Consider the following 25,077-nt stretch of genomic DNA (forward strand, 5'->3'; position numbering starts at 1 on the left):
GGAAGCACGACCTAATCATCAGATTCCTTAGAGGTGCGAGGAGGCTGAGTCCTCCTAGGCCACGCCTCATTCCCTCGTGGAATCTCTCTGTGGTCCTGCTGGGCCTGCAGAGAGCCCCGTTTGAGCCCCTAGAGTCAGTTGAGCTAAAGGCTGTCTCGTTTAAGACTGCCCTCCTGACTGCATTCACGTCCATCAAGAGGGTTGGGGACCTGCAGGTGTTCTCTGTCAGCGACACCTGCCTGGAGTTCGGTCCAGAGTACTCTCACGTGTTCTTGAGACTCCGACCGGGCTATGTGCCCAAGGTTCCCACGACCCCTTTTAGGGATCAGGTGGTGAGCCTGCAAGCACTGCTCCGGGAGGAGGTAGACTCAGCCTTGTCATTGCTGTGTCCAGTGCTTGCTTTGTGCATCTACTTGGACTGCACACAGAGCTTTAGATGCTCTGAGCAGCTCTTTGTCTGCTTTGGCGGACAGCGGAAAGGGAACGCTGTCTCCAAACAGAGGCTTGCCCTCTGTATCGTGGATGCCATCGCTTTGGCATACCAGGCCCAGGGCATGCCCTCCCCTTTGGGATTACGAGTACACTCCACGAGGAGTGTGGCATCCTCCTGGGCACTAGTCAATGGTGCCTCTCCAGCAGACATCTGTAGAGCAGCGGGCTGGGCAACACCCAATACCTTGTGATGTATTTTCCGTGGTACGGTTTTCCTGTTGGTAAATCCGCATCACCCTTGGGCAGATCTCCCTCTGTCTCTCATCACCGTGTTGTAGTGCTCCTCCCCGCCGGGTAGGACCTACCGCGGGACTTCTTCCAAATGCGATACTGCCAGTCGGTAAGTCCATGTGACGTATTCTCCACATGTTACCTCCCCTTTGGGCAGGGTGTGGTCTCCAGAGTGTCTTTCCCCTTGGGAAAGGACACCCCTCCTGATGCAGACGCATATGGCCCCAGATGATTGTTTTTCTATTTTTGTGGGAGAAAAAAAGAAGAGAAGAGGCCATGGCTGGTGCGGCCTGTCCCCACTATGAGTTTGTCTTGTCACCGGGGTGTGAGGGGCCATACGACACACGTGGAGCATTGGGGGAGGTTACATGGGGGCCGGGAGCACTTGCTACAAGGCACGCAGTGGTCTGCCTGCACCTGCACCACCAGTCCACGTAACACAGTTCAGCTGGTTGTGGCATTTGTATAGGGACCCCTAGTGTCGCTATGTCGAGTGAGTGACAGATAGGGAACGTCTTGTTTACTGTTGTAACTTCCGTTCCCTGATGGAGGGAACGAGACGTCGTGTCCCTCTTGCCACAAAGCTGAGCTACCCGCTGAAATGGCCGGGACCCTGTCTCGGCTCCTCAGCGCAAAACCTGAATGAGTGGTTGCGAGCCAGCTCCTTTTATACCCGTATGTCCGGGGGAGTGGCATGCAAATTCCACTTGCCAATTCCCATTGGCCTTTTCTCAAAGATCAGAGGTGGTTGGGGCTCCCAAGAGCGACCCCTAGTGTCACTACATTGACACAACGTCTCGTTCCCTCCATCAGTGAATGGAGGTTACAACAGTAATCATTAATGGATCCTTTAAATAAGGTTCTGAGTTAACACATTTTCCTCAAATAACATCAAACGTTATCTAGACGTGTTGCTGATACTGAGCGTCTACGCAAGAGAGCTGATGAAATTGTATCATAGTTCAGATGCTCACAATTTTTACCTCAGCAGAAAGCTCAGGCATATTGGATCACTCCTATTATAATCAATGAAGCCATTCAATGAAGCTGCATGCGTGACCTGCGGACAAGTTAAGGATTGATTTTTTTGTGTTCCTAATTTGTAAGTCGTTTAGGATAAAAGTGTCTGCTAAATGACTAAATGTAATAATAAATTACTTGTGTAGCTTCATTAATTATAATGGTACTGATCTATAGTCACTTTTAGAGCTCTACCTATCAAACTTGAAATTAGTTGGTATGAATGTCGTTCACCTACCAGAGATAAGATGTGTGTTACAGTTGTTATTACTGCACATATCAAGCCGTCTCGCTTCATAGAAGCGGTTCATAAGTAAATATTTCATTGCTTTTTCAGAGATATAAATACTTTAATTTCTGTTAGTTCGAGGCATCCAGGGAGCATCCAGCCACCGAGCAGCATAGCCCACATTTTAATAATGACATTTTATGACAATCGTATTAGTTAATTGAGATAAAGTCACTATGATTGAAGCACCTCCCACTGTTGTTTTAAATGAGGGTGTGTTCCATTCTGAAGTGATCATCCCTATGCCCTTCGAAGACTTTACCATCCATTTTGAGAGCTTTGAAAAGTCTAAAAGGTGTTTGGCTCAAAAATAAGGGTCATTCGGAACTCACATTATAAGTCATTTTTATTGGAAATTCTGTATGAAGTGATCTTGCAGCATGACTATCATGATTGTTCTCCCTTCAGAGTGTCCTTCGGAGGGTGATTTATGCCATTTGGAACAAAGTCTGAGTTCAACAGCAAGCAGGAATTTTTAAAGGGACAAAAAGATGTCACTTTCTTAAACCGTCTTGAAATGGTCTATAGTGTGCATGTACGCATTGTTGTTGGTCATTCTCCATATCCAGCCCTGATACCATTTCACTTCTTTTTTTCACACACTTAAGGCATAAAAACAGATAACATATACAGTATATGCATAAAGACATACACAAGCACAGACACAGAGACAAACTAACACACAGTTAGCTGAGGCCATCCAACATGCCACAATGTGTGTGTGTGTTTTCATGTCGGCTGACATTATGCGACAAATCTAAAAGCAGGTGACAAAGGTTTGATGTATTGTTATTGATTTTATAAGAGAGGTCAATGCATCCAACTGTTTGTGTCTGTGTTGCTCACACTATTGTTATTCCATGTTGATCTTCTTTGTTTGGCAGAAGTTCCTCCACATTAATTGAGTCGCCTTGATGTACTTGGCTGAGAAACAATGATGTGTAACAGTGCTTGTGCCAGCACCAGTCACACACACATTTTAGACACTTGTCAGAGACACTGCCCCTGCCAAATGATTACACAATCTGTGAAGATGACTCTTCTCAAAGGGCAGGCTAGAACGAAGAGATGAGACTAGATGAGTGGATAGAAGATGAGAGTAGAAAAAACAGAAAAGGGATAACAAATTAGAGAAGAGACAAGAAGAGGCAAGACAACAAAAGATGAAATTAGACAAGAGGAGACATGCCGAGGAGAGAGTCTAGATGAGATGAGAGGAAACTAAAATAGATGAGATGAGACTAAAAGAGAAGAGACACAACAAGATGAGATGAGACTATAAGAGAGGAGATGAGATGAGATGAGTGGAGAAAAGATGAGATGAGACGAGACAAAACTCGAAGAGTTTAGACTAGAAGTGAGGAGAAGAGAAGAAAAGAGGTGAGACAAGACAAAACTAGAATATATGGGGTTAGATGAGACAAGACAAAACTAGAAGAGATTTGATGAGACAAGACAAAACTAGAAGAGATTTGATGAGATAAGACAAAACTAGAAGGCATGAGATGAGACTAGAAGAGATAAGGTGAGAAAACAAAACAAGAAGAAATGAGATTAGAATAGAAGAGATTAAATGAGATGAGACTAAAAGAGAATTGATGATGAGATGAGATGAAATGAGATAAGACTAGAAGAGATGAATGAGAAAACTAGAAGAAATGAGATGAGACTAAAAGAGAATTTTTGATGAGAAAATACACTGATGAGCCAAAACATTATTACCACCTTCCTAATATGCTGTTGGTCCTCCGCACGCCACCCAAACAGCGCAGACACGCCGAGGCATGGACTCTACAAGAACCCTGAAAGTGTCCTGTGGTATCTGGCACCAAGACATTAGCAGCAGATCCTTCAAGTCCTGTAAGTTGCGAGGTGGAGCCGCCGTGGATTGGACTTGTTGGTCCAGCACATCCCACAGATGTTTGATTGAGATCTGGGGAATTTGGAGGCCAGGGCAACACCTTGAATATAATGTTCCTCAAACCATTCCCAAACAATGTGTGCAGTGTGGCAGGGTGTATTATCCTGCTGAAAGAGACCACTGCCATCAGGGAATACAATTGCCATGAAGGGGTGTACCTGGTCTGCAGTGATGTTTAGGTAGGTGACACGTGTCAAATTGATGTCAACATGAATGGCCAGACCCAGGATTTCCCAGCAAAACATTGCCCAGAGCATCACACTCCCTCCACGGCTTGTTGTCTTCCCACAGTGCATCCTGGTGCCATCAATTCCCCAAGTAAACGGCACACACATACACGGCTGTCCACGTAATTTAATTGAAAATGGGACTCATCGGACCAGGCGACCTTCTTCCACTGCTCCAAGGTCCAGTTCCGATGCTCGCATGCCCATTGTAGGCACTTTCGACAGTGGACAGGGGTCAACATGGGCACTCTGACGCCCACGCAGCCCCATACGCAGCAGGGTGCGATGCACTTTGTGTTGTGACACATTCCTCATGTAACCATCATAACAATTTTCTGTGACTTGTCTTGTGCCACAGTAGACCTCCTGTCGGTTTGGACCAGATGGAATAGCCTCCGTTGCCCTCGCGCATCAACGTGCACCCAACACCCTGTCGCCGACTACGAAAAATGATTGTTCGCTTACCATTTAATCTACTCAGATTGACCTTGACATGTGCCCTTGTTAGATCATATGATTAGATTATATGATCAATGTTATTCGCGTCACGTTTGAGTGGTCATAATGTTTTGGCTTGTCAGTGAATAACAAGAAGTTATGAGATGAGAGAAAACAAAACTAGAAGAAATTGGATGAGACTAGAAGAGATGAGATGAGATAAAACTAGAAGGAATAAGATGAGACTAGAAGAGAAGAGAGGAGAAGAAAAGACATGAGACAAAATTAGAGAAGAAAAGGGATGAGATGAGATGAGGCAAAGCTAGAAAAAAATTAGATAAGACCAAAAGACATTAGATGAGGCAAAACTCGAAGAAATGAGATGAGATGAGATGAGATAAGATTAAACAAAGAAATGAGATGAGACAAGACTAGAAGAGATATGAATGGAGAAGAGACAAGACAAAAAATAAAAAATAAATGCAATGTGATGAGATGAGACTTGAAGAGATGAGACGAGACTATCAGAGAAGAAACCAGACAAAGCAAGATGAGAACAGAAGAGCAAGTATCTGTCTTCTTAGCATGAGAAAAATTATTAAATAAAGATGAAACTCTACTCTGAGACCCTTCATCTCTCTTCAACGCCTGTTGTTGTTGTTGTTGTTAGCTGTAATACTCCTTCAGCAGCAGACACCAGACTCATTACTGCCATATTCAACCTCCAGCAGCTATGAAACAGAAGTTTCCCTCCATTGGGCAAATTCTGAGGGAAGGTTGCAGAGGAAAATAATTCCATAAAACAGAGCACACAGACTTTTAGCCACTGGCCTGACTGCTTCAGAGCTGTATGAACAGTTATGGTGCTGTCCCACTGAGAACACGCACCCTGCTTCCCCTCGCTCTCTGTTCGGTCAAAGTCAAATCCTGTGCCAGTATTTTGTCTGAATGCTCCCAAATCACTGCACAGAGAGAAGATACTGTATATTCCATAAGCTAATATACTATCATCTGAGCTTCATCTGAGACCAGGCACAGAAAGGGCTATACATACTGAGTTTGACTGTGGTTTATGTGTGTGTGTTGTGGGGTGGTTGGGCAAGTTTGCATTCAGTGGCTTGTGCCACTGTTTTGCCTTCTCTTTTTAATGCTATCCCTCTTTCTTACTCCTAAATTTGTTTGCAACCGGCCACATAGAAACAGAAAAAGACAAGTATGACCACACTCTAACCCATCATGTTTCCATATCTGTCCTCAAATAATGTCTCTTTCTCATTTTCATATTTTTGTAGGTGGTAATTCACATCACAGATGAGAATGACTGCACGCCAGAGTTTATGCACTCTATTTACAGTCAGGACAATGTTCCTGAGACCACTCCTCCTGGTACCTCCCTACTGCAGGGTGAGTATGTGTGTCATTAGAAGTTTATGGAGATTAGTCTTGTAATACTTCATAGAGCTGACCCACTCACAATAAATTAATTTTATGCAAAATGGAGAAACATAACACACCAATTCACCTTCTTTATGTCTGCCCCCCTCTCTCTAATTGTGTCCCACTCTCATTGACCCCGTTTAGATGCACTTAAGAAACCGGCTTATTCCAAGGTTTCTGCAGAAAGCAGCATTCTGAAACATCATGTAAACAACTTCTTTACAATGTTTAAGGGATTAAGAGAAAGAAGTTCAACATAATAGGGCTGCAACTAATGATTATTTTGATATTCCATTAATCTTTGATTATTTCTTCAATTAATCAATAAATTGGATAAAAAGGCTAATTTTATTTCCTGTATTTTTTATGTATTTATTAAAAAATACATAAATGATTGTGTCAGAAGTCTACATACACTAATTTAACTGTGCCTTTAAGCAGCTTGGAAAATTCCAGAAAATGATGTCAAGCCTTTAGACAATTAACAAATTAGCTTCTGATAGGAGGTGTACTGAATTGGAGGTGTACCTGTATTATTATTTTTTTTCCTATTTTTGCCCAATTTGGAATGCCCAATTCCCACTACTTAGTAGGTCCTCGTGGTGGCGTGGTTACTCACCTCAATCCGGGTGGCAGAGGACAAGTCTCGGTTGCCTCCGCTTCTGAGACTGCCAATCCACACATCTTATCACGTGGCTCGTTGTGGATGACATCGCGGAGACTCTGCATGTGGAGGCTCATGCTACTCTCCGCAATCCATGCACAACTCACCACGCGCCTCGTCGAGAGCGAGACCACTAATCGCAACCATGAGGAGGTTACCCTATGTGACTCTACCCTCCCTAGCAACCGCACCAATTTGGTTGCTTAGGAGACCTGGCTGGAGTCACTCAGCACACCCTGCATTCGAACTTGCGGCTCCAGGGGTGGTAGTCAGCATCAATACTCACTGAGCTACCCAGCCCCAACAACCCCCGTGAATGTATTTTTAAGCCTACCTTCAAACTCAGTGCCACTTTGCTTGACATCATGGGAAAATCAAAAGAAATCAGTCAAGACCTCAGAAAAAATAAGTCTGGTTCATAATATTATGCAAGTATAAACACCATGGGACCACGCAGCTATCATACTGCTCAGGAAGGAGACGCATTCTGTCTCCTAGAGATGAACACAGTTTGGTGCGAAAAGTGCAAATCAATCCCAGAACAACAGCAAAGGACCTTGTGAAGATGCTGGAGGAAACATGTAGACAAGTATCTATATCCACAGTAAAACGAGTCCTATATCAACATAACCTGAAACGCTGCTCAGCAAGGAAAAAGCCACTGCTCCAAAACCTCCAAAATGTCTTCTGGTCTGATGAAACAAAAATTTAACTGTATGGCCATAATGAACATAATTTTGTTTGGAGGAAAAAGGGTGAGGCTTGCAAGCCAAAGAACACCATCCCAACCGTGAAGCATGGGGGTGGCAGCATCATGTTGTGGGGATGCTTTGCTGCAGGAGGTACTGGTGCACTTCACAAAATAGATGGCATCATGAGGAAGGAAAATTATGTGGATATATTGAAGCAACATCTCAAGACATCAGCCTGGAAGTTAAAGCTCGGCCGCAAATGGGTCTTCCAAATGGACAATGACCCCAAGCATACCCCCAAAGTTGGCTTAAAGACAACAAAGTCAAGGTATTGAAATGGCCATCACAAAGCCCTGACCTCAATCCGCTAAAAAATTTGCGGGCAGAACTGAAAAAGCGTTTGCGAGCAAGGAGGCCTACAAACCTGACTCAATTCTGTCTGGAGGAATGGGCCAAAATTCCAGCAACTTATTGTGAGAAGCTTGTGGAAGGCTACCCAAAACGTTTGACCCAAGTTAAACAATTTAAAGGCAATGCTACCAAATACTAACAGTGTGTATGTAAACCCACTAGGAATGTGATGAAAGAAATAAAACCTGAAATAAATAATTCTCTCTACTGTTATTCTGATATTTCACATTTTTAAAATAAAGTAGTGATCCTAACTGACCTAAGACAGGGAATGTTTTCTATGATTAAATGTCAGAGATTGTGAAAAACTGAGTTTAAATGTATTTGGCTAAGGTGTATGTAAACTTCTGACTTCAACTGTAAGTTGCATTTAGTCAACAAAAAAACAAAAAACAAAAAAAAGCTTGTTTATCCTTGTTTGGAAGCAGCAAGACAATTTAAACCACTCAATTATAAATGAAAATATATATACAGTATAAAAAACACAATCTAAATATTAACTGGTAAGAGGTCAAATGTTGTAATGTCTTTTTTTTCTATAAATATAAGGGACATTACAGTTACTGTTCTAATATATTATTTCTTTCATTACATGTAGAATTTTAAATATGGTTAAATTTAAACAAAAATGTCATGCTCAAAACTAATGTTTATCAAATGGCAAAGTTTAATCAAAAACATTGTGCTCCGGTTCTCTGTTGTGATCGGTTTGATTGACGCTGATGCATGTGCGCTTGCTTGCTTAGTGAAGTTTAACAGAGATTCGCTTGTGGTTAACAACTGAGTCAAGCGTTTACCTCCTGGAAATTTATATATGCCAATTTTAGCCACAGAAAGTGGGGAAAAACATAATTCAAGTTTCAGGAAGTAAAAAAAAAAAAAAAAATGGGTGCTGCATTAATTGCGTTAATGTTTTTAAATTTGTTAAGCAGTCAACTATTAAAGGTGCTTTAAGCAATTTTTTTCATGGAAAAGTATGCAAAAAATGTTCCTACTCCCTTTAAGATAATAATGAAATAAGTGTTCTAAGATATCTCACCAGTCTCTGTGACAGCTGTAGACTTTGTAAACAGCAAGCAAAAATGTGTCTGCATACCACGGACATTGATGCTTTTCACCTGTCAATCATTTTGCTCGTTCTCATTTGAAGCGGATCATTGAGGCTATGATTCATAAAGTTTGTCAGTTGAGGGCGCTGTTGTGCCACTGTTGAATTTGACAGCCACAGGAACAAACAGTTCTGCCCTTTTGCTCGGTTTTAGTCTCAAAATTATCTTTGGAGGGCGGGTTTTGGGATGAGGGGGCATAGCTAATTCAACTGCTCAGTCACATGAAAGCTTCAGAATGCTAAAATCGCTTACAGCACCTATAATTGCATTTCCCAGCCTTATTTACATTTGTAACACAACTTCACAGCAGAAGGGAAGGAGAACACAGAGAAGCGGGTTTTCCAGGCTCAGGTAAGACTTTTAATCGGCCACTTCAATGCTTTACAACTTCATAAACTCATCAGCTTCATAGGCACGTAGACTCTTAAACACATTAGCTTCACAGGCACGTAGTTACTTAGACACATCAGCTTCACAAACACAACAGATTAAACGCAACAGCTTCAGGAGCTCCGTGGCCTTCCTTGTGCCAGACTCTTTCTCTCTCTGCTGGTCGTGTGGCTGCTTATATGCCGCCCTCCCCATTCTCACTGGAATTAGAGACAGGTTTTAAACATAATCTAGCTCAGGTGCAAGCGCCCTTACCGCTTTCTCTCTATCCGGACGGACGCTTGACCACACCCCCGCTGCCACATATCCCCACTGCCCGTCTCAGGCCGGGGAGACATCCGGCCTGTCTACCACTCCCCCCCATTTCTGGAAAGGAAGTCGGCCACAGTCATCTGCACTCCTGGTCTGTGGACCACCTTGAACTTAAACAGCTGAAGATCCAGATACCAACGGGTGATCTACGCATTGGTATCTTTCATGCGGTGGAGCCATTGGAGTGGGGTGTGATCTGAGCAGAGGGTGAAGGCCCGCCCCAACAGGTAGTACCGGAGAGTGAGGACCGCCCACTTGATGGCAAGACACTCCTTTTCTACGGTGCTGTACTTAGTCTCCCTCAGCGAGAGCTTGCAGCCAATGTACAGCACCGGCGCTCCTCCCTCACCACCACCTGCGAGAGTACAGCCCCCAGCCCTCTGTCTGAAGCGTCCGTCTGCAAGACAAAAGGGAGAGAGAAATTGGGTGAATGTAAAAGCGGCCTCCCGCAAAGTGCAGCTTTAACTTGCGTGAACGCCTGTTGACACTGCTCCGTCCACTGGACTGGGTCTGGAGCTCCCTTTTTAGTGAGATCAGTCAGCGTACGGCTGGTGATATCCAAATTTTTAGGCACGAATCTCCTATAATAGCCAGCCAGCCCCAGGAACTGTCTCACCCCCTTTTTGGTCTTGGGCCTCGGGCAGGTCACAATCACCACAGTCTTGTCAATTTGGGGACACACCTGCCCATGGCCCAAGTGGAACCCCAGATACAGTACCTCCACCTGCCCAATTGCGCACTTCTTAGGGTTTGCCGTGAGTCTCGTTCGTCGCATTGACCTCTGAACTGCCCTCAGATGGTGCATGTGCCACTGCCAATCATAACTGTAAATGATAATGCCATCTAAATAGGCAGCGGCGTATGCTGAATGCGGTGGCATATTCTGTATGTGGTCTGAGAATTTTAACCATGAGACGCTGGAATGTGGCGGGGGCCCTGAACAAACCGAACAGAAGAGTCACAAATTGGTGTAAGCTGAACAGTGTGGAAAAATCAGTTTTTTCTTGGGAGATTGGAGTTAAAGGGATCTGCCAATAACCTTTTGTTAAATCCAGTGTCGAATAAAATTGAGCCGTACCCAACCGATCGAGCAATTTGTCAATCCGGGGCATTGGGTACGCATCAAATTTGAACACTGTGTTCACTTTGCGATAGTCCACACAGAACTTGACCGTCCCATCGCTCTTAGGTACCAGAACCACTAGGCTGGCCCAATCACTGTGTGACCCTTCTATTATGCCCATCTCAAGCATTGCCTCTAATTCTTCTTGAACTACCTTTTTTGTGCTCAGGAAGGCGGTAGGGGTGGCTATGAATCACCAGTCCCGGGGTGATCTTGATATGGTGTTCTATGAGGTTTGTACGACCGGGGAGAGGCAAGAACACGTCTGGAAATTCTGCTTGCAACTTGGACACGACTGTGAGCTGTGATGGTGAGAGGTGGTCTCCACATAGGACCGGGGTGGATGGATTAGGTTTGAGAGTCACCTCTGGTCCTCTCTGGGACTACCGTTCCCAAGGCCACAGGGACTGCCTCCCTCCACGATTTAGGTTGAGGTGGTAAATTTGACAAGCCCTGCCTCTATCCTTTCACTTAACCTCATAATCGAGCTCTCCGACCCGCCGTGTAACCTCAAAGGGTCCTTGCCAATTGGTGAGTAATTTAGAGCTTGAGGTGGGCAGCAATACAAGGACTTTATCTCCTGGTGCAAATTCTCATAATTGGGTTCCCCTATTATAGAGCTGGCTTTGCCGTTCTTGAGCTTGGTGCAAATTTTTTTGTGTTAATTGTCCCAGTGTGTGCAATTTTGCTCAAAGGTCAAGAATACATTGAATTTCGTTTTTGCTCTGTGAAGATCCCTCCTCCCAAGCCTCCCGTATGATGTCAAGCACACCTCGAGGGGAGAAAACCCCGTGGAGGCTTGCGGGACCTCCCGGACCACAAATAACAGGGGTTCCAACCACTTATCCCAATTCCCAGCACCGTCATGCACGAACTTACGAATCATATTCTTCAGGATGTGATTAAATCGTTCAACCAACCCATCGGTTTTGGGGTGATAAACACTGATGTGAATCGATTTAATTCCCAATAATTCATACAGTTCATGTAGTGTATGTGACAAGAAAGTTGTGCTTTGGTCGGTGAGGATTTCCTTCGGAATCCCCACCTGGGAGATGTTGCGCAGAGGCTCGGCTTCTGGATATCGTGTTGCATAATCCACTAGGACTAACACAAAGCAATATCCGCATGTTGACTGCTCTAATGGCTCGATGAGGTCCATGCCAATTCTTTCGAAGTGGACCTCGATTAATGGCAGGGGGTGCAAGGGTGCTTTTGAGGTGGTCGGTGGATTCACCAGCTGACTAAACGTTATGCCGCACACCATCTGCGAACATTCCTGTGAATGCCCGGCCAATAAAAACGGGTCATTATTCGGTTCAGTGTTTTCTCTTGCCCTAAGTGACCCACCATAGGATTATGATAAGCCACCTGGAAAAGCGTTTCCCGACAGCTCTTTGGGACTAATAATTGGGTTGTATTTTCTTTTGTTTGAGCATCCTTCGTCACTCGATACAACCGGTCTTTAATAATGGAAAAATAGTGATATACGAGTGTAAGGTTCGGCTGGAGCTGTTGACCAACGGGATTTGTCACATGACTGCTCCAGAGGGAAATCCCCCTCAGGGAATTCCCTCAGGGCGGAACTCCCCTCCCCTGCATCATTCTGACGCGATGCAATGCAGACGTAGACGGCCCTGCCAACACCTCTCCATCCAACGCATCACACGTCACACATCGTGATATTTGTTTGCAGGACCCATCCACACATATTCCCCTTAATAAACTCTGAAACTCAGGCCAGTTCTTCCCCAAACTCAGTGGACAGGTGAGGTGGGAGCTAACCGCAGCCTATATGCTTTTTCCCCCTGAATTTTATCTCAGTGGTCACCACAGGATACGTGTGAATATCCCCATGCACACACCGCACCCTAACCCTTCTATTTGTGCCCAATGCCCCGTCTTGCACCAAGAGTTGGTGGATAGAGGTTTGAGGACAACCTGAATCGACCAAAGCTTTATATGTATCCCCTTTTATCCTCACCGGTATCCGATACACCCCTGCCCAATCAGGGGTGGCCTGCGAAGCATCAGGGATCCGGACCAGTGTCCCCACCTCCATCACTGGGCACCGATCCTGGAAGTGCCCATCTTCCCCGCAGCTCCAACAGATTGGCCCAGTCTTCCCTACCACACCTGTGGGGACATTCTCGTCAAACCTGGGGGGGAGAGCAGAGGGAGACAGGGGAAGTGAGGGATACAGACAAGGGGAAGGACCCCCTGAGCCAGGGGAGGTGTTTGGGTGGGGTTCCTCCCTTCTTCCGAACAGGACGGAAATGGGAGGGGCAAGAGGGAGGGGTGGGGGCTTGAGATATAAGAGAGAGAGAAGAAAGAGATTCTGGATCGCTGCCTCCCGGAGACAGCGTCATGTTGTCTTCGGCCAGCTGGATGGCCTCCTCCAGCGATGCCGGGTTGTGGCACTGGACCCACTCGGCCATACCACGAGGAAGCTGGGAGATGAATTGCTCCAGTACCACCAGGTCGACGATGTCCACTGCGCCGCGGGCCCCCTCTGCCAGCAACCATTTCCGACATTATTGAATGGTCCATTTGGATCATTCTTTTACTGTTAAGGTGAAACTCCTTAGCTGGTGCCTCGAGGATGGAGGAAGAGGCTGTCTGATATTAATAATCACACACACATACACCTTAAGTGAAGTGTGATCAAAAATCACCACATACTTTGGTGTCTTGTGTAAGGCCCAGTTCATTTCAATTGGTGCCAGGGTGATTCTCACTACAGAAGAGTTCTTATTTGTTTTTGCATGCGCTCAAGTATGCCGGGGGAATCCCGGAGTGTGACATAAGAGAGGTTGCAATGGAAAGTTGCAATGGAAAGTTAAGGAAACAAACACAGCAGCAACTGAAGGACATTTGGAAAATAAAGTCAAGAAAAAAATGGCAAAGTCATCCTCAGATGATATGTTCTTTTTTACACCAGCGTCACAGGGAAATAACATTGCTGATGAGAAAGCTGCTTACTGAGTATACTATGTATATGGAGTAAAGAGTATGCCGCTAACACAGCGCATCTATATTCTTTCTCTGAAGCAGCTTTCTCACAATAAATGGCTTTTTGGTGTCCTTCTCTGTCTTTTGGTCTCTGTCTGTCTCCATCTATGTATCTGTCTCTTCCTCAGTCTCTATGTCTCTTTCCTCCATTGGTCCTGCTCTTAAGGCAGGTGCTGTTGCTGTGGTTGCTCTATGGGGGTGGTTGTCTCTTCAACTCAGTCCTGTAATTATGAAATCATTCATTATGGCAGCGCTTTCTGGTTGGTAAATGGATTGTAATCAAAGCCAGCTATGTGTCTCCCAGGCACAGGAGCTGTTCTGCCCCCGTCTCCTTCTTTCTTTTTCTTCCTCTCCCTCTCTCGTTCCTTCAATCTCTCTCTTCATCCTGACTTGCTGCATTATGCCCTTCTACTTCAACAGACTATCAATCCTTCATTTTGTGTCTTTGCTGACAATGTGAGCTCTGTAACCACTGGTCGGATGTTCTCAGTAGTTCTCCACAGTAGAAGTGGGATCTGCACAATGGCACATGGATGTGGAAAGGTGGGGGCTTCAACACCTCTGACATTCTGCTGATAATCACAGCTGATAGAGGCAGGTGGCAGACTGAGAAAAAAAGCATGCCTGACCTCCTCCACTAAACACAAGCATTAATGGGAATGGGGACCTGTTTATCTCCCTGCACCTGCCCCAGCTGCGATCTTATCGCTGTAATTGAAGGTGTTTTAGAGGCTTTTTAAAAAATGAAACACAGATGAGATATGTTGTTGTGCTTTGGGAAGAGGCTTGAGTGCATTAGTTATTTGAATAAATATTCATAAGCCCTAATTAGTGGCTTACTAAGGCACGCATCACCATTATTTTTGTGAACATACCCCTAACCCTAAATATTAATCTTGGCATGCAACTCATCCTACAACATTTGTGCTGTGAAAATGAATGATATGGAGTTTTATAAACTAGGTTCGGGAGGAGCAAGGTCATTTAATCCGACCAATCACATCACCAGAGTAAGCGTATATAAACAGCCGCTTACCTCTAAATGGTGTTGAGTCTTCCGGCATTCCTCCACCTCTGCTTTCTCCTCCTATTTATTTATTAATAATTATTTTAATTCCGGGGGGTTATTCAAGCTCAGGTCAAGCCTCAAGCCACGAGCCCTTCACCCAGGACAGCAAGTCACACACGTTTACACTATTCTCTAAGCAGGATTACATTAACTTGAAACCTAAACCTTAGGTGGCTTGTTGAGAATAGGTGTGCTATTACTCTTCTGAGGAAACAGATTTTCACATGGCGGATGAAAAAAAGGGTGAAAGAAATCCACATAGACTTAGACTGAATGAGGGACCCAAGCCATGTCTAAGGACCAGAATATCTTGGGGGTGGGGTCTTTTGACTTGGTCCACTAAACAACCACCCAGAACACAGAAAAACTCTAAAAAACACTCAGAATACCTTAGCAACCACATAGTCATGCCCTGGCAACTACCCACAACATCCTAGAATCGAGGTGGTGAGTTATTCATGGATTCACTTTTTTATATAATTGTTCAATAGTACATATTAAGACAAAAGCTGGTAACAACATTAAATGTACAGTATATTTACGTACATTTATATTTAGTCATTTAGCAGACGCTTTTATCCAAAGTGACTTACAAATGAGGAATGTAAGCAATTTGTCATAGAAAAGAGAGTATATAAAATAAAAGTTTAAACAAGCAAATGTACTTACAGAAGTGTGGGTCTTTAGAGGTGAGCATGATCTGTACAATGTCAATTATTCATGACTGATATGTTTGAGCACATGCCAGTGCATGTAACTATGTTCTTTTCATCTCTGAATTAATAGTGACTAACTATATTAACAATCTCCATATCAAATGGTTATCTTAGTATTGAACAGAAGCTGATGAGCTGTGCACTTAGCGGCAGGGAGATCGTTCTCATCCTGCATTCATCCATTTGATATCTGAGGCCTTCTCTACAGAATTACGAGTGATTAACGATTCCTTAATTTAGCCTTTGTGGTGCCCATGCCTACGACTCTGAAGAAGAAGAAAAAACATGGGGTGGGCAACAGAGAACAGAAGTGGGTAAGATCTGTCAGACTGCATGCTTTGTGAGGGAAATGCACAAATTTAGAATGCCAACTGTATATATACAATTCAGTTATGTTGACATATTGCTGCGAGAAGTCAAAACATGCACTGTTCTTTTTATTCACCCATTTCGCTTTCTGCCATATGCAAACAGAACAGTTCCTGCCTCTGATTCCAGTTAGCTTCTCTGTTTTTAGTGTGGTGCGCAAAACAACTTTCTTTTTCTGTCTCTGTTTGTGTCTTCTCTCTCTTTTGCATCTCTCTCTCTTTCTCGCATGCGCAACATGGAAAAGCAGCAGGTTCACACAAACACCAGCTGGAGCTGTCATTTGCTTATTAAATGTGTTCTGTTGTGAATGGAAAAAAAAGAACATAAACACGCAGCAATTGTTGGCTGTGCAAAGCCATGCAGAAGGGAGAGAAGATTATTATTGTTGTTTACCTTAAAAACGGGATTAGACTGTAAATTGGGTGCTGGCTTTTAATAGGCCCTAGCAGGAAGAGAAGTGCAGAGCGCTCTCCAATTATCGCACGAAAATGTTCTCGGAGAGGATTTAGCACGCAGCAGAGCAACTTGCCCAACCTTAGCCCACCTGCCTACCAGCCTTCCTCTCTCTCTCTCTCCCAAGGTGCCTAACTGGTATGTTTAATTTAGCCCCGGTCTCTCGTCTGCATGCATTAAATATGGTAATAGGTAGCCTTAAGAGACAGCATATTAGGGCTTGTATTTTTTAATGAATGTTCTGTGTGAATCCTCGCCGTAAGACCTCACATGTGCGCATCGCATGCATTGACACTTGTTTGTACATGTGCAGGGTGCTGACACCCACCCTTGCCCACCTGCATCCTATAGCCGCAACAAGTCCTCCAGCAAAGCAAAGGAGAGAAAGACAGAGTGGGCACTAGCTGGAAATAAAGAAGGCTGCTGCTGTATGTCGCTACATCTGTGGAGGCTAGCTATTTGCCTTGGAAATTAGAGGGCCATCATGTGCCATAGTAAATTAGTGTGCTGGCTGGCTGGGTATGATGACAGCTTGCCTGCAGTATAATGATACAGGACCCTGACTTTGGCTGTGGGCCTAATGACAGCAAAGCCTTCCTCCACTTTTACTTTTGATCTGCTCCAGTCAACAGCAGCTTTTCGTTGTGCCCTTAAATTTATCAAATATAAAATTGGCCTCTGCTACATAGTTTTAATTAATATTGGCTCCATTAATGTGACAGTGTGTGTAATTTAAAAAGCACTTACCATCAGAAGTCCAACAACCGCAAATGAGATGTTTTTCCCATGTTACACTGTGTCCTAACTAGGTAAATCTCAAGACACCTGTCAAGAATATGTCTAGGTTATATTTTACCCCAAAATCCAGAAAAAAATAAATAAATATTTTCCCTGTCTGTCACTCACTCGACGTTGTGTCGATGTAGTTACACTAGGGGTTCAATCTTGAGAGCCCCAATCACCTTTGCTTAAAATAGAAAAGGCCAATGAAAATTGGTGAGTGGAATTTGCATGCCACTCTCCGCCCCGGACATACGGATATAAAAGGAGATGGTGTGCATCACTCATTCAGATTTTTTCTTTGGAGCCGAATGTGTGTGTGTTCATCCTCTCAACTCTTGCTATGCTGCTGGAATTTTACGGCGCATATCAGCGGCCACCCTCGCACGGTTGAATGCTGTGCTTCCCCTGGGCGCTTCGGCAGCCTGAGTCTGCAGGTGCTAAAAGAGTATATTCAAGAAAGAGTATATTTTCATTCTGCTATCAGAAGTGGACGAATCTTCTGAGCTCCTGCCCATGGGCAGTAGGGCACAGGATGAGGCGGACGCTGAGATGGCAGCCGTGCTTGCCCGGGCGGTTGCAAACATCGGGCTGAAGTGGAACCCTCCACCCTGCCCTGAGCGTTCGCGGCTGGATGATTGGTTTCTGGGCTTGGAGCGCGACTCACGGCCACGCCCCACCGCGGGGCCTTTCTTCCCGGAAGTGCACGAGGAGCTAACGAAGTCGTGGAAGGCACCTTTTACTGCCCATACACGCTTCGCAGGCTCGTCCACTCTGACTACCCTCGACGGCGGAGCGGCTAAGGGATATGTCGAGTTCCCCCAGGTAGAGAGTGCCATAGCAGTGCATTTATGCCCGCAGGGCGCAGCCACCTGGCGTGACCGACCAAAGCTCCCTTCCAAGGCTTGTAAGTTCTCTTCCTCTTTAATGACAAAGGCTTACAAGGCTGCGGGTCAGGCTGCTTCTGCCCAGCACGCCATGGCAATCCTGCAGGTCCACCAGGCCAAGGCACTAAAAGCTCTGCACGAGGGTAGGACCGACCCAGGGCTGATGCAGGAACTGCACACTGTGACCAACCTCGCCTTATGTGCGACGAAGGTCACGGCGCACTCCCTGGGCCGGACGATGTCCAATCTTGTGGTCCAAGAGTGGCACCTGTGGCTCAACCTTGCGGAGATGCGTGACACTGAGAAAGTCCGCTATCTTGATGCAGCCATCTCCCAAGGGGGGCTTTTTGGCCCATCAGTTCTCAACGGTGAGGAAGCAGACCGAGGCAATTAAACACATCCTGCCGCGGCACGACCCGGCCGCCTTTAGGCCACCAAGGTCCCGCACCCGTCTGCTTCTCGCCAGAGCCATTCCCCTGCAGTGCCGGCCCTGGCTCCTGTACCATCGGAGCCCGCACGGCGGCCTCAGGGAAAAAGATCCTCCCGCGGGAAGTCGGCTCCACCTGCCCGTCAGCTGGCCCCAAGAACCCCAGACGGGCTTCGAGGCGGTCCTGACATGGCCCGCCCAGGGATGAGGTGACTACTCCTGACCAGTCTGGCCTGGGGCATCTCTCCAGCCCCATCTTCGCCCCTGGGCCAGCATGTGGTGAGTATAACATCACCGAGTACGCTCTGGGCCTCAGCACCCACATGGTCAATAAAAGAGCAGTTTCCTCATTCCCTGGGCCAGCTCACTCGCAACGGCCAGGCGCTGGAAGTCTTTCCGGGCAATCAGGCGAATGCAAGTACTTCCCGTTCCCTCATTCTCCATCAAGAAACAGCCGGCGAACAGGTAAGTGTGCTGATCTCTGGGGCCGCTTGCCCGCTCAAGTCACCGGCCACCATTGCGGGCTTGCGGAGCAGCACTTCCCCCCTGGGCTGTCTTCCAGGTGGGGCACCTGCTCTGCCTTGCTGCAAACCTCCCTGCCTGGGCACGGTAAGTCCAGTTGTCCCCCTGGTGCCACTGTCACGGAGACTGGGGTCCTGGTTAGAGCTCTCCAGCCCATCACGGTGGCTCATCAGGACGATTCGCCTCAGCTATTCGATCCAGTTCGCCAAATGCCCACCCCGGTTTAGTGGCTTCCTCTCTACTACGGTGCAGGGCGAGGGTGTCTCCATCCTCCAGGCGGAAGTTGCCAACCTTCTGGTGAAGGGAGCAATAGAGCCTGTCCACATAGCCGAGTTGCACAAGGGCTTCTACAGCCCTTATTTTATCGTGCCCAAGAGAGGGGGAGGGTCGCACCCAATCTTGGACCTGCGTGCCCTGAACAAGGCCTTACACAGGCTTCCATTCAGGATGTTAACACAGAAGCGCATCCTGACATCAGTATGACATCAGGATTGGTTCGTGGCCATCAACCTGAAGTACGCGTACTTTCACGTATCGATCCTTCCTCGACACAGACCCTTTCTTTGGTTTGCCTTCAAGGGACGAGCATACAAGAACAAGGTCCTCCCCTTCGGTCTCTCCTTGTCTCCTCGCATCTTTACCAAGGTCGCAGAGGCTGCCCTGACCCCGCTGAGGGATAAGGGCATTCGCATTCTCAATTATCTCGATGACTGGCTAATCCTAGCTCACTCGCAAGATCTATTGTGTGCGCACAGGAACCTTGTGCTTCAGCACCTCGACCAACTCGGGCTTCAGGTCAACTGGGAGAAGAGCAAGCTCTCTTTTCTCGGTATGGAGTTGGACTTGGTCACTCTCAGGGCCCGTCTTATGACCGAAGGTGCTCAGTCAGTGCTGACCTTCAGGCAGAAGGTAGCGGCGCCAGTGAAACAATTTCAGAGGCTCCTGGGGCATATGGTATCCTTGGTGGTGGTTCTCCTCCTCGGGTTGGTGCGCATGAGACCGCTTCAGCACTGGCTACAAACTCAAGTCCCAAGGTGGGCATGGCGCCATGGCATCCGGCATGTGACCATCACACCACAGTGCCGTCAGACTTTCAGCCCTTGGTTGGACCTGGCGTTTCTACAGGCAGGTGTTCCCCTAGAGCAGGTCTCAAGGCGTGTTGTGGTCACAACGGATGCCTCGAACTCGGGCTGGGGCACCGTGTGCAATGGGCTGGCAATATTGGGGCTCTGGACGGGGCCCCGACTCCTATTGCTGGCCCTGAGGAGGCTCCGGCCATTGACCTAGCAGGTCTTCCACCAGCGGTGGTAGACATGATCACTCAGGCCAGGGCCCCCTCTACGAGGCGGCTGTATGCCTTGAAGTGGCATCTTTTCGCTAACCCTTCCCGTGGGGAAGACACACAGAGATGTGCCGTCGGGTCTGTGCTGTCTTTCCTTCAGGAAGGGCTGGAGAGATGGCTGTCTCCCCCTACCCTGAAAGTGTACGTAGCTGCTATAGCAGCTCACCACAATACACTGGATGGGAGACCCTCACAACAGCATGACCTGATCAACAGGTTCCTCAAAGGCGCAAGGAGGTTGAATCCTCCTAGACCGTGCCTGATCCCATCTTGGGATCTCTCTGTGGTCCTACCTTCCCTACAGAGAGCCCCCTTTGAGCTCCTGGAGTAGGCCGAGCTCAGCACTCTGTCCCTGAAGATGGCCCTCCTGGTGGCGCTCACTTCCATCAAGAGGGTGGGGGATCTGCATGCGCTCTCTGTTACCAGCGAATGCCTGGAGTTCGGGCCAGCACACTCTCACGTGATCTTGAGACCCCGGCCCGGTTACGTGCTCAAAGTTCCCACCACTCCTTTTCGGGACCATGTGGTGAACCTGCCAGCACTCCCTTCAGAGGAGGAAGACCCAGCCTTGTCGTTGCTGTCTCCAAGCAGAGATTAGCCCATTGGATTGTGGATGCCATTTTCCTCACATACCAGCTCAGGACTTGCCGTGCCCCTTGGGAGTCCGGGCGCACTCCACTAGAGGTGTTGCGTCCTCCTGGGCACTGGCAAGGGGGGCCTCTCTTGCAGACATATGCAGAGCTGCAGGTTGGGCTACAACCAATACCTTTGCGAGGTTTTATAACCTACACATAGACCCGGTTTCGACACGAGTGTTATGCGGTAACAGCAGGTAGACCGGGCGGCCGGTTGGGTGTACCACTTGCATTGCGCCTTTCCCCTTTTTCAAAGGTGATAATGTGCACTTTTTGTCCACAACAGTTCCCCATTCCGGTGAACTCTGGACGCCTCTTTAATTCTTTAGCACTGTTCAGGTGATGAACTCGGTGGAGGAGTGACGCCACCAGGCCCAGTACTCGTGGTATTCCCTTTTTCAGGTGAGCCCGTGTGCTCGGGCTCAGTGCTCCATGCATGGTGATTCCCCTTTGGTAATCCCGTATGATGAGTTTCCACTGTTCGGTTCCCCTTAGGTGAACCCTGTGTTTCCCCTCGTCAGAGCTTTCTCTGCCTCGGCCACTGTGCTGCGTACCCTCTCTATAGATAGGGTCCTCCTGTGGTATCATTCCATATGTGAACTTCCACACTGGTAAGTCCATGTGAGGTATTCTCCACAAGCTAACTCCCTTCGGCAGGATGTGGTCTCCGTAGTGCTCTCCTTCCTGAAGAGAGAAGAGCACTTCCCAGCGCTATTCTAGAAAAGTGCTCGGCGGGTCATTGCTTAACAGCAATCAGTTAAGACACCGCCTGTAGCCTCCTTGGGTAAGTGCCTCCACCCCCCTTAATGGGACTAGGGAGATGCCTTACCTACCTCGCTGGAAGGTCACGACGTGGTTGAGCGCTCACTGCGAGGCACGCAGCAGCTTGCCTGTGTCCACTCTTCTGTACCTCGTGACATGGTTCAGCGCCCGTGCCTTTCCTATAGGAAACCCTAGTGTCACTACATCGACACAACATCGAGTGAATGACAGACAGGGAATGTCTTGGTTACTGATGTAACCTCTGTTCCCTGATGGAGGGAATGAGACATTGTGTCCCTCCTGCCGCAGCGCTGAACCGGCCGCTGATTGTGATGTTTTTTACATCAGTAATATCCTGACTATACTTTGTGATCAGTTGAATACCACTTTGGTGAATTAAAGTACCAATTTCCTTCCGAAACCGCAAAATCTGTACATTATTCCAAACTTTTGGCCACCAGTGTATATATATTTAATTTTTATTATGAGTGGTTCATTAGAATCACCCAACCAGACACGATGAGCAACTGATAAATCTTGTCTTTTCCATGTTAATTTATTTTCATTGCGTATAGCCACAAGACGTAAACATTATACATGTTTACATGATTTTAGTGTGATAAAATCCAGGATTTACCAGATTACAGGGTTTACTCGTGTTACAACGTCATGACAATTTGGTTGCAATATTGGATATAATTTTAAACAGATAAGGTTAGTAAGTGAGTTAGTAATGGTTAGAAAGCATGTTTAAACAGATAATGTTTACGTCTTGTGGCTATACTTTTGTAGCAGTGTTTATTTGAATATTTACGGACTGGCCCCATTTACTACCATTTTAAGTGACTTAATGTAATCTTTTTTTCTTTTTCTTTTTACTTTTTTAAAATAAACGAGGGAAGAATCGTATCACAAATGCTAATGATTGAGCTTATATGATTGTTCCGGGTTCAATACAAGTTAAGCTCAATCGACAGCATTTGTGGCATAATGTTGATTACCACAAAAAGATTTTGACTCGTACCTCCTTTTCTTAAAAATTCTAAATGCTGTGATGCCACAAATGCTGTCAATTGAGCTCCAATTTTATTGAACCCAGAACATTCCTCTAACTTGTATTGAACCTGGAGCATTCCTTTAAATATCAAAAATTTTCTGATTGGCTGAGATTTTGTTTAAAAAAAAAATACATGACACTGGAAACTTGTTAGCACACAGTGTTACACACACATGCACACAAACATGTCCATTCTCAAAAGCACATACACACACATACACACACATGGTCGGTAATAGTGACATTAAAGCTTGTAAATGATAATGTATTGCCCAATTCGGAACATTCTAGATCTAATAAGAATGCAACTGTCTGAGAAAAGCATAGAAACGATGAAGAACTGACATTTTTTTGCCTGTCCCAGAACGTATTACAGCCAAGGTTGCCGTCACAATAATTTCCCACTGTGTTATTGCTAGCTGTTTCCCTTAGTCAGCATGACCTGATGGTTAACACAGTTCTTTCTCTTTTTCTGTCTCTCTTCGTCTAGTTCTGGCGAGAGACTGTGATGCTGGCCTGAACGCAGAACTTTCTTACTTCATCCAGAGCATGGACTTTGACATCTCCTCTCAGGGAGTGGTGAGCCCCAGTCAGATGTTGGACTATGAGAGACCCAACCACCTGTATGAGTGTACAGTAGTGGCTGTGGACAAAGGAACGCCCGCTCGCACTGGCACCGCCTCCATCCGGATCCGCATGGCCAATGTCAACGATGAAGTCCCTGTCTTTTCACAGACTATGTATGAATCTTTTCTTTAATGTCCTCTTTCTGTTTTTATTATTCTCTCTTTATATTCACGGCTCTCTGGAATACTTGATTCTGATTGGTCAATCACAGCAGTCTGCAGTTATTTTTTTTATAAAAACGATATAATTATATAATATATAATAATTATATATAAATATATAATTGACCGTTATCCCAGGCAACTGAGCTAGTTGAATGGTCTCTTTCTACTTGCATGATAAAACAATTTACTGTAAGTGCAAATTAATGTTTTATGCCCATTTATTTGGTAAATAACCCTGTAATAAGCCAGATAATGTACAGTCAGCCGCAGTTTTTACCACAAAATAAATGCATTCAGGCAAGACCTCTTCGTGTCAGGGTCCTGATCACCATGTTGGTTTTATTTTGTGATAATTACCAGCTGACTGTACATTATTCCTTACATACAGTACATCACTATTTCTGTGAACCATAGCCATGGTCACTAGCATATTTTCGGTTCCCTATCTGTCACTCACTCGATGTTGTGTCGATGTAGTGACACTAAGGGTCGCCCCTGGGAGCCCCAAACACCTCTGATCTTTGAGAAAAGACTAGTGGGAATTGGTGAGTGGAATTTGCATGCCACTCTCACAGACATACGGGTATAAAAGGAGCTGGCTCTCAACCACTCATTCAGATTTTTTTCTTCAGAGCCAAGCAGTTGTGTTCAGTGAGCAGAATCCTCTGCCATTCCATTAACCTCTAAAAAACTGTTGGAGTTTACAACGCATTACAGCGGTGTAGGAATTTTGGTAGTATAAATGTACACGGGATGGGTTAAAATGCCCGCATACCCCCACCATTAAATGTAAGGAAATTTAGTGTGTGTGAGCTAGGAATTAAATTTGGTGGTGGTGTAGTGGGCTAAAGCACATAACTGGTAATCTGAATGTTGCTGGTTTGATCCCCACAGCCACCACCATTGTGTCCTTGAGCAAGGCACTTAACTCCAGGTTGCTCCAGGTTGCTCCAGGGGTATTGTCCCTGTAATAAGTACACTGTAAGTTGCTTTGGATAAAAGCGTCTGCCAAATGCATAAATGTAAAATGTAAATGTAATCAGTCGTGTTCGACAACCATTATAAATTCGATAAATAACAAATAACTAGATTATTTGTCTGAATAAAATTCTCCACCATTAAAATCGTAATACAACGTCTCGTTGTATCTGCTCACAATTTCTATTGTAAGGAATTCGCTTTAATAAGGGAATTATGATTAATTCACTTATTGGAGTAATATTATTCTCATGGCTTATTGAAAATAATATTACACAAACGTATTTAGGTATAGCTTTGAAGCGAAACCTTTTAAAAACAGGGATTGGACTATTTATCATAATATATATCAGTCAAATTATCTTTGAATACAGACAAACTTTATTGCTATTCTAAACATAAAACTAATCTAACACATACAACATGAAAAAGGTTGGTGAGTAGTGACAGAATGTGAAATAAATGATTAATACAGAGAAAATGAACTTTATGGAGTCTGTTGACAATGCCTTAATGCCTTG

At 45.7% G+C, this 25,077-nt stretch overlaps 1 protein-coding gene across 1 annotated transcript in view; it reads left to right on the plus strand.

Moving 5' to 3' along the window:
- Nucleotides 1-25,077, plus strand: part of LOC127453442 (neural-cadherin-like) — a 212,896-nt gene that overhangs the window by 94,451 nt on the left and 93,368 nt on the right. Inside the window, exons 5-6 of the mRNA XM_051719776.1 lie at nt 5,911-6,022; nt 23,278-23,527. Of these exons, the coding sequence (XP_051575736.1) occupies nt 5,911-6,022; nt 23,278-23,527 (362 nt within the window). The remainder of the gene's footprint in view (nt 1-5,910; nt 6,023-23,277; nt 23,528-25,077) is intronic.

The sequence above is a fragment of the Myxocyprinus asiaticus genome, chromosome 15 (genome assembly GCF_019703515.2).
Source record: "Myxocyprinus asiaticus isolate MX2 ecotype Aquarium Trade chromosome 15, UBuf_Myxa_2, whole genome shotgun sequence".
Taxonomy (NCBI): Eukaryota; Metazoa; Chordata; class Actinopteri; order Cypriniformes; family Catostomidae; genus Myxocyprinus; species Myxocyprinus asiaticus.